This window comes from Sinocyclocheilus rhinocerous, unplaced genomic scaffold (assembly GCF_001515625.1).
Source record: "Sinocyclocheilus rhinocerous isolate Xijiao unplaced genomic scaffold, SAMN03320098_v1.1 scaffold1483, whole genome shotgun sequence".
In the NCBI taxonomy this organism is placed as follows: Eukaryota; Metazoa; Chordata; class Actinopteri; order Cypriniformes; family Cyprinidae; genus Sinocyclocheilus; species Sinocyclocheilus rhinocerous.
Window position 1 is genome coordinate 337,169 of NW_015625211.1, and position 10,310 is coordinate 347,478.

At 35.8% G+C, this 10,310-nt stretch overlaps 1 protein-coding gene across 2 annotated transcripts in view; it reads right to left on the reverse strand.

The window, feature by feature from the left end:
• Nucleotides 1-8,155, reverse strand: part of LOC107749950 (alpha-2-macroglobulin receptor-associated protein-like) — a 19,304-nt gene extending 11,149 nt beyond the window's left edge. Inside the window, exons 1-5 of one of the 2 annotated variants that reach the window (XM_016565201.1) lie at nt 8,102-8,155; nt 1,672-1,787; nt 1,318-1,462; nt 967-1,097; nt 725-845 (exon numbers count right to left, since the gene is read on the reverse strand). In XM_016565201.1, coding sequence (XP_016420687.1) covers nt 725-845; nt 967-1,097; nt 1,318-1,462; nt 1,672-1,785 — 511 coding nt within the window. In that variant the 5' untranslated portion in view covers nt 1,786-1,787; nt 8,102-8,155. Of the gene's footprint in view, nt 1-724; nt 846-966; nt 1,098-1,317; nt 1,463-1,671; nt 1,951-8,101 lie in introns of those variants that run through there. The other variant, XM_016565194.1, reaches the window with a different exon arrangement.
• Nucleotides 8,156-10,310: the final 2,155 nt, after the last annotated feature.

Consider the following 10,310-nt stretch of genomic DNA (forward strand, 5'->3'; position numbering starts at 1 on the left):
CGTCTGTTCTGTGCAGTGAGTGGCAGAGAAGCAGCGCATTCAGTTGGCCGCACCGCAGCTGACTCGTCAATAAATGAGTACAAAACAGCGTTTCCTAGCACTTGTCGCTTACTGATTGTTTGGAATTATAAATTTGAGCGTAGTTCGTCTGTTAATATGACATGCACTTTTTTGTTTGTTGTTTTTTTTAGTTTTTTACTCAGACGCAGGCAGTGCGCTGCATGAGAAAAAAAAAAGTAATATAGCCAAAACAACCGCATAGCCGCTCTTTAGTGTAGATGCATGTTGATTTATACATGAGTGACTCCTGGTTAACATGTATTAAAAGGGGTCGTGTTTAGTCACTATTTAGTGTGGTATTTTTTGACAATATTCACTCATCATGACAGTAAAATCGGGCATTCTAAGTCAATATACTGCAGTATTTCCTCTCTCAATCAGTAGAAAATATGGTTAACACCCGGTCATGCATGAAAAAAAAACAAAACACCGTCATATACTGTAAAACCGGTCTAATTTTGAAAAATACCGTGATATAAATTTTTGGTCATACCACCCAGCACTAGCCCCAATAATGCATCATACTACAGTATATAATTAACATGGCAAAAAAAAAACTTATTAGAAATAGTCTTGCCTCATGTAGCCTTTCAGGGATCTTTTATATTCTTAGAACTTAATACTATTACAGATCCTACGTGACATCTTGGCACTAAACTCTAACCTTCTGTCCGGCTGACAGTGTCCATGACAATGTTGTACTCATTGATTTTGTCTTTGTGGTGCTGGAATTCTCTCTGCAAGGTCTGGAGCTCCTCGTCAGAGAACTTTCCTGAAGTCTTAGCCTGAGGATCAAATGTTGAAGAGAACATTTAAGCAAAGTTAGTAATAAGTGAACACGTCTGTAAACCTGCAAATGAGTTACACGTTCACACTCTAGTAGTTGTTTCATCCATGTTCAGTTACCTTGTTCCACAGCTTGTCCAGCTTTGGGTCATCAAATGTGTCTCCCTCTTTAACATCATGATCTTTCAGTCTGTTGCTGTCCAGTGTCCGGGTGTCTTTTTTCCCATCCATTCCATACTTTGCTAAAATAACTGTGCAAACAAACAAATATATTTATTATATGAAAGATATAGTCATTTTAGTTACCAGTGTGCTCCATATCATAAAAACAATAGCATTTTCTCTTTAATATGTCCTGTCCCAGCTTCCAGTAGCAATAGAAAATATGTCAACAAATGAAAGAAAACTGTTTGTCAAGCTTTTTCATGAGTTCTTTGAATATCATATGCCACAAAAACAGTCAAATCCTACTATTAAAATTGCGTCTGAGCTTAGCTTCTCTCTCTCCATCCTCATCCATCCCTTCTGCTTTCAGTTTTTTCCACTGAAGTTCATCTTTCTCTTGGATCTTCAAGTCACTGTGGAGTTCTGAGAGTCGCACCGGTGCAAGCTGCATCTGAAGCAGATATGGTGATGGACAGTTATACACATTATAATGTTCAAAAGAAACCATGTTATAAAACGTGCAGTCATGAAATACTATAGTATAGAGATTTAAACACAATGATAAAAGAAGCACAAGCAGAATACCCCATAACACTGACCAAAATGAATTATTGTATATTTATAATATATTGTATATTTTTAATCTGTCACATTACTTACTCTTGTCGCCTTTTCCCAAACCTGATTTAGTTTGGCAATCCTGAATTCCACCTGATTGTTGTTTTTATCAGATGCCTTTTGTTCATTCATTTCTTTCGAGTACTTCCCACCCATTGCTCCGACAACAAACAAAGCAAGCAAAATTAGAATCTGCATTTTCATTTTGACACTCAAGAAGCAAATTAGTTACAAAAGGTATGAAAGTGTGTAATGTTTTCTAGAGCATCTGCAGCGCTATCCAGGAAGCGCTACGAGAATCATATGGCGTTCACATGCCTGAACGTCCAGCTGCGCATTGCATCATGGGTCTTGTAGTTTTAAATTACTTAGACATTCGCGCTTTGGAGCGAGTGACTGGACGTTTAAAGACTTCAAATCCCACACAGCGCTGCTTGCTCGTTACCTAGTAACAACGCGGGCTTAGACGGAGTTGCCAAATCCGCGTATTATACGCGATTTTGGGCTTCTTTTTTTGTAAAGTTGTGTGAAAAAATCCCGGGTCGCGGGTTGCGTTTTTTTGGATTCATTTTATAAAATATGGTTGCTTGTTAGGAAAACCTGACAAGCAACTTCGTTTCTTTTCATTTATGTTTGCTGTATTCTCCTAATGCATTGGTTGACACAGCTGCTGACAGTTAATAGCCAATCAGTGCAAAAATATAAGTGCTGTAGTCAAATATTCCGCCCCCTCCTCACGCGCCTTCTTTTTGAACGTGATTTTTCTTCAATCCCTCAATAAACACGTACCAAAAGAAGGCGCATGACGCTGTAATCCAAGCGATGATAGTAGGCTAGTAGACGTAGAGAAGTGGGATGACTTTCTTTTATAAGGCATCCTAATTTTTACAATGTTTTAGTAATGTGTTAATTATCACGGGCTGTAATAAAAATACAAGTAGGCCTATACTAATACTAAGCGTATATATATTTGGTAGGGTTGCCAGCCGTCCGTATTAGCCGGGACGTCCCGTATTTTGGTCCTAATTGGTTTGTCCCGTTTTTTGACTGCTACGCTGATCTGATACAACAGCAGCAGTGCTGATCACTTGAGAATGATCACCGGTACCTGTCATCATCCAATCACAGCCCCCTCACGCAGTATACCTTAAGTAAATCAGAAATCGTGAACAACATAACTGTTCGAGGAAGGCTGCGGAACGCTCTGCCGGCTGGTCGCTCCAGCCTCACAGCAAGCGCCGCTCGCACTAACGCCAATTCCGTCCATGTTTTGACTTCAGTAAATCAGTTTTGGTGAATACAAACAACGTGATTATTTTTCGTGATAAAATACGAAAAATTTTATCACGAAAAATGATAATAGTAGCTGCTATAAATATGTGGCTATGTTACAGCCCCCCTTTGAAGCTCTTGTGTTTTTCTCTCCAATCCTCTTCTGCTCAGTGCTCACAAGTGATTGAAGATGAGTTTTGTTCCTGCTTTGTTGCAGCTTGCTGATTTTTGTAAAATAACTTATGTTTTTGCTTTTCAGATAAAAGGGTGGTTTTAGTTTAATATGTCGCAGGCTCATTTATTGGCAATAAATAATTGATAATAAATAAAATTGATGATAATAAATTATATAAAAAAATATTGGGCTTGTTTTGGGCTTGTTTTTGAAGCTGCGGTTGCTTATTTGTCTCGCGAGAGTTGGCAACAGTGGGCTTAGAGCAAATGAGATCAAACCACGCACTGGGAATGACGGGAAGCGTACTTGCAGCCATCTGCTTATTGAAACTGCCCACAAGATTAGATTTTAAATCTCATTAGATCATAAACACAGACATCCCAAAAGTCTAATATTCATTTTTAATTCCTGAGTGTTAGCCCATCTGTTGGATTTCAAATAAAATAAATAAAATCCAATGCCTGGGAAGCAAAATTCACCCATTATTGTCAGCTCTAACAGGGTTATCAGAGGTGTGAACACTTTTGCAATCTGTCTTGGTCAAGCCTGCTACCTATATTGTAATTTGTCTCTGCCAATTTTCCCAATTAGAATGCTAGTAGTAGTACTATTACTAACTGCTTCCAATACTGGAGATAATACAATGATTGATATAGCAAACAAGATGAGACCAACTGAGATTCCTCATAAAGGCTACTATAAACTGAATTATCAGGACACTACATGTTTGTATGTCTGTATCAAATTGTGCAACCAACGCTATACTGAAGGAATATACATACACCTCAAAAATGAAACCCAATATAGGCTACGGGATACATTTATTGAACAGCAACTTAAGTGTTACTGAGCGAGAGAGAGCTTGGGACTTTAATTTTTCAAAACTTTGTACATCTACAACATGTATCAGAGCTAGTTGATCATTCTTGTTATCCCATCACATTAGGAAACATGCTTACATTATCTAACCAATTTGACATAAAATCCATAATGCCTGTAATATCTATCCAAGGTGTCATCACCTTATAACACCAGCTCTCTGAGGGACCTTTTGTACACAAATTCATATTGATTGACTCCTCTCTCTTTTACAGTCTATCCTGTTCTATGTTGACATATTGCAAAAGTTTGTTTGCTTGCACACACACACACACACACACACATTGGTGGTTTATGGGGACTCTCCATAGGCGTAATGGGTTTTATACTGCACAAACTGTATTTTCTCTCACCCTACACCTAAACCTACCCCTCACAGGAAACTTTGTGCATTTTTAGATTTTCAAAAAACACCATTTAGTATGTTTTTTAAGCATTCTGAATTACGTGGACATAGGCAGTGTCCTCATTAACCACCTTCACATTGTAATACCTCTGTCATACCCATGTCATACAAATTTGTGTCCTTGTAAACCACCCAAACCAGTGCATGCACACACACAGAACATATATGGTACAGAAAACAACTGAGGTAATTATATGAGATAAATCCAATACTGGAAATTTATTATATTTGACAAATTTAGACATAATAATCAAACCACTTGAAAAACACTTACTAACAATTCCTAAGTGATTAAAAATGTAGCCTACTTCAAGGTATGTTAAGGGCATTTACATGTTTATAAAATTGCTAAAAATATATGAAGTGGATTTTGTAATACTTTTCAAGGTACGGTATGAAAAGGCAGTTAAGTGATTAAGGTTATATCATCTTTGCTCACTGTCACGAGTTTAGTCATTGACTTTTGATTCTACTCAAAGGACCTTTTAGAGGAGCAAAGTAGTACAAAATTGTCCCTATAAAAAGTTACACAAGCTGTGCCAGTGAAAGCACTTCATTAACACAGTACATCTGCTTGTTGTCCACCCACTTAAAAATAACACTTAAATTGCTGTTGTGACTGTCCATTTAATTGTCCTCTTGATAATGCGACACTGGTTCTATTTTTGAATAATTAATAAAACAAAACAATTCCAGCATGGTACAGCGATATTTATCAGAAATCAAGATACTAACCTTTTGGTTGTATTTGGTTTCATCATATCTTTTTGACTATAAAGTCATGTATAAAGTATATTTTTTCATGTTCGCCGAAGACATCCTTGGACTTTGTATTACAATAGCAAATTTCAGCTGCAGCATTGAAAAATCGTTAAATACCGGCCTTTGTTGAGAAAACCTTGATTTGACAAGCCAACTTATCCAAACTTTTATAATACTGTGATGTGAAGGTAAACACTATCATCATCATCATCATAGTTCCATGGCTGAAAACATAAAAGTATAATAAATAGAGATATATCAATTATTTCTTGCTTTGTCTGTATTTATTACCCCTTTATGTTTACAGTCATGGAACTCTGTTTCTACATTCAGACAGTTGCAGTGGTGCTGTGGCTTGCATTTGACCAATTAGTTAATTTGTATATTATTTTGCTGCTCAGCAATGCTGGGGAAATATAGCTGAATATGTATGCTCATTTGGTTGAATGAAAAATAAAAATAAGTCAAAGTAATCCATGGCTTGCAGTGGTGCGGTTGCTCAGATAATTCTTCATTATCTTTCATGTTGCTCTAAATTGAACACTTCTCTCCCCTAATGTTGTATTTTTTCATGTATAGTATTATTAATGAATACAAGCAAAGGGCACTGAGCAAGGAAACCGGAGCCTAAAGCAATTCCATTACATAAAGTTTGATGCTGTTCTCGGTTTTTCGACCTTTAATGTAGTTCAGATTCCATTAACGTGCAACAGAGATGGTCAAAGGCCTTTGTGTTTCTCTGCCAGAGACGTGTGTGGGCGCATCAAGCCTAATGAATACACTCAATCACAGACATCGGAAACAAACACTGTCATTAAGAGAGCAAACATTACATTTAAGGACGTTCTGCTCCATCCATTCATCTTCATTTAAACAGGTCAGGCAGGATTCTTCAGACAAGTCGTCCACTTCTTTTTTGAACATTATGACATTATACAGCTGTAAGAGGCGATGGGGGTTCAGCCGTTCACTCGCTCACATAGCTATCAGAATACAGCGCACACTAATGACCACTGCTTTTTAACAGCTTCTCGGTTTTATTCTCCATATCTTTTAGGCAGAATATTCACACAGGGTTTCTAAGATATCAAGCCATAAATCTTCCAGTGCAACCCTGAGGATCTAAACCACAAGGCAGAAATTATAGATCTTTAATGTTTTCTTCTGGAGATTAAATGAACCACTATACTGTGTTTTGGAAGCTGCATGGCGTCCCTTCCAGGCTACCTTAAATAGCTTTATCAGAAAGTATAGACATGGTTATGCTGTGCCACCAGCTAGACCAACACCAAACTGGAACAAACCAGTTTATATGCTGGTTGTTGCGTTGCTGTCTATGCAGGGTCAGAAAGCTCTCAGATTTCATCAAAAATATCTAATATTTGTGTTCAGAAGATTTTGGAATGACATGAAGGTGGGAACGACATGAAGGTGAGTAATTAATGACAGAATTTTAATTTTTAGGTGAACTATCCCTTTAGTGACAGAATTTTCATTTTTGGGGGAACTGTCCCTTTAAGAGAACAATTTTCTTTCTTAGTGTGAAGTGCATTTTAATAATCGAAAGAACCATCTACTATAGAAGAACTTTTTGTGCAATGAAAAGATTCCATGGATGTTAAAGGTTCTTCATGGAATCATAAATGCCAATTAAGACCCTTTATTTTTAAGAGTGACCCGAAGAAAGTTCTTCAGATTATTAAAGTGTTCTTCCCACTAAGAAAAAAAGTGATCTATGGCACTGCTGTGAAGAAAACTGTGCTGAAAGAAAACTGTCATGCTGTCTGATAACCCTGCCTACATGAGTTTGGAAAGATGTTATGTAGCCCTACCCATTTGTGTCCTTGGTTTATAGCAAAATGAAGAGCTGTCACTATTCTTAACATCTCTGAACTTGGTCTATTATTCATCACCTGTAGATGGTGCTGAAGTTTTCTTTCAATCAAGAGAGAGAGAGCGAGAAAGAAGAGAAGAGAAAGTGAAAGACAAAGCATATAAGTCATCTACTAGAAGACTCAGCACGCTCTTGTCTGGGAGTGTTAATGTTGTTTACAGGTGTCTTGCCTTGACAGCAAGATGCACACGCACGCACACACACACACACACACACACACACAGTGAGTCCACTATAACCAAATCAGTATTTCACATCAGAGACTCTAAACTGCAGCTCAGAAAGTTCTACACTAGTTCCATCAATACGAATCCTTTGAGTTTACAGTACTTGATTCCACTGACACATTATATTAGATTGCAAAATGCATATTTACACATGGATACAAATCTTTTTAGGTAAAGAAGCAAGAAAAAATGCTGTCAGTATCCTAAAAGGTGTTTTAAATGTCTATCCTTTATTCAGTAATCATTTGACAGTCTCCTTCTCCAGTGACCTTTATGATGCACTCCTGTCCTCACCATGATATGCTGTTTGATTCAATGATAGCAGGTAATTTTCACCAAACAATGTTTTGCTCGTATGCCTCAGGCACAGTCTTGTTCAACCTTTATCGCTCTTTTCTGTCCTGCAGTTGCAGTGTATGGCGAAGAGGAACAATATATCTCCATTTGTAATAATATACCTACTTAAAAAATAGCCTTGTTTTAAAGAAATTAACACTGATTCATAGAACAAAACATTGACCCACAAGTAGTTCTTCAGTAGTTTTTAAAACTTGAAAATCACTGGAACATTCTTGAAACAAATGGTTTTTCTATTTATTTTACCCATTTCTTCTATTCCATGTCTTTTAGTTCCATTTATGACATTACATTATCACTCACAAATATGTATCAAACAAATGAGATCATATGTGTGACCCTGGACCACAAAACCAGTCATAAGTCGCATGGATATATTTGTAGCAATAGCCAAAAATACATTGTATGGGTCAAAATGATTGATTTTTCTTTTATGCCAAAAATCATTAGGATATTAAGGAAAGATCATGTTCCATGAAGATATTTAGTAAATTACTTACCTTAAATTCATCAAAACTTAATTTTTGCTTAGTAATATGCATTGCTGAACTCCCTTTGGACATCGTTCATTTTCTCAATATTTAGATTTTTTTTCACCCTCAGTTTCCAGATTTTCAAATAGTTGTATCTCGGCCAAATATTGTCCTATCCTAACAAACCATATAGGAAAGCTTATTTATTCCGCTTTCACATGTATAAATCAATTAAAAAAAACTGACCCTTATGACTTTTGTAGTCCAGGGTCACATATTGAACCCTTTTATAAGGTTACACAAATCTTGCTACGTTTTGTCAACACTGTATATATGTTAGGCAATATTATTTGCAATAATTATTGTTTATTTTGTCAAAACTGGAGGCTGTCAGCTTACAATTTTCTTATGGGTGTATTATGGGTGGTGAAAATTCAATAGATGGAACTGAAACCTTTATCCTGTAGTATCAAAGTATTGAAGTGACTGCTCATTGTTCTGTGAAGTGAACAAAAAAAGGGAAACTGACGCAAAAGAGTAAATATAACAGACGGTTACAAGACGGTTTAAGCACAGCAGGGAGCTGGACGACTAAATAAATATTCACAGACAATGAATTTCATTTCCTTCAAGCAGGCAGTAATTGAAAAACACAACTATACAATGTAATGTACCTGTATTAACCTTCAAACCAACACATGTTGCCTTCATGAGAGCTTGTTGCATGATCTAACAAGTAGAAATTTCATTAAAAAATATGTATCTTATATTATTTTTTTTCCCAGTAGAAACTAGATTATGGAATTGTCCTTGTAAGAGTATCTTTCACCATAGGAAACATTTAAAGGTGCTATGTAAGAAGATTTCCACTGACAAAAACATTTAACACACACCAACTGTCGTGCATTTAAGGCCCTGCATTGAATAGATAGGTACACCTGATCTCACAGTCTATACAAAGTTTACAAAGACAAAGATGACTTTGACTTATGTAAATGACTGATATAAATGAGTGAATGCATTTCTAATGACAAAATTGTCTCAAACGGTAACTCCAAAGTAGTGCTGTAGCTATCGATTATTTTAGTAAACGAGTATTCTACCGATTATTCCATCGATTAATCGAGTAATCGGATAATAATTTTTCTTTATTAAAGAGCAATACTAAATATACAAGAGATAATAAGATAGATCTCTTAAAATAAACAACTAATTTGTTTTCTATTTAGAAAAATTTACATTTTTATTGCTGAAATTGCATACATTAATAACCGTGAAAACTAGACCCATTTAATGCATTTAATTGCCAAATTACATTCAAAATGCAAATACAAATATATCAATAAAATAAATGAAATAAAAATATAAATAAAAAAATAAAATGAATAAATAAAAAAATAAAAAAAATCAATTTCACATTACTTTAAAAAAGGTAAACAGTACAAACTAAAACTAAGGCATAAATCAAAATAATCGGCTGTTACCAAACAAATTATAGTATCAAAATTCATCTTTGCAATGCAGAGGAAAACACAGAAGCTGCATGGGCTGCATATGACCCCTTTAACAGTCTTAACTTAATTTTTGTGAAATAAATTTGCTTTGTTTTAGCCTAATGATTCAATGGACCATTCATAAAGAATCATTTACTTCACTCCTGAATGAATCAGCCATTCGAACGAATCAAATTAATGAATGATGACTTAATCATTTATTAAAAGTTATCATTTACTTAGACATTTACCACCACCTACTGGCTGTTTTAGTTGATTATTTAGAGTATCATTTCATTAAAGAAATAATTTAATATTTCCAAGCTACTTTTTGTAATGTCTGTTTGATGCTTTACACAACAATAACTTTAAATGATCTTTTGGGAGTAATTTCTCAGCCAAATTTGATGTTTGATTAATTTGCGATTAATTAGATTAATTAATCGCCACATCAGAATCAGAATCAGAAGAGCTTTATTACCAAGTATGTTTACACACACAAGGAATTTGACTTGACGACAGGAGCTTCCAGGGTAGAAGAAAGTACAAACATAGTGCAGACATACATGATAGTGCAGACATACATAACTCAAGAGTGTACTTAGTTACTGTCCGGCTCTGTATATATGGTAAGTGGGTCGCGGCTTGATGACCATGGGAAAACGTGGGTCCCAAGGCCAAACCAGTTGAGAACCACTGAGCTAACCTATTCAAGGAAAAGGAAAAATGTTACTGATGATATT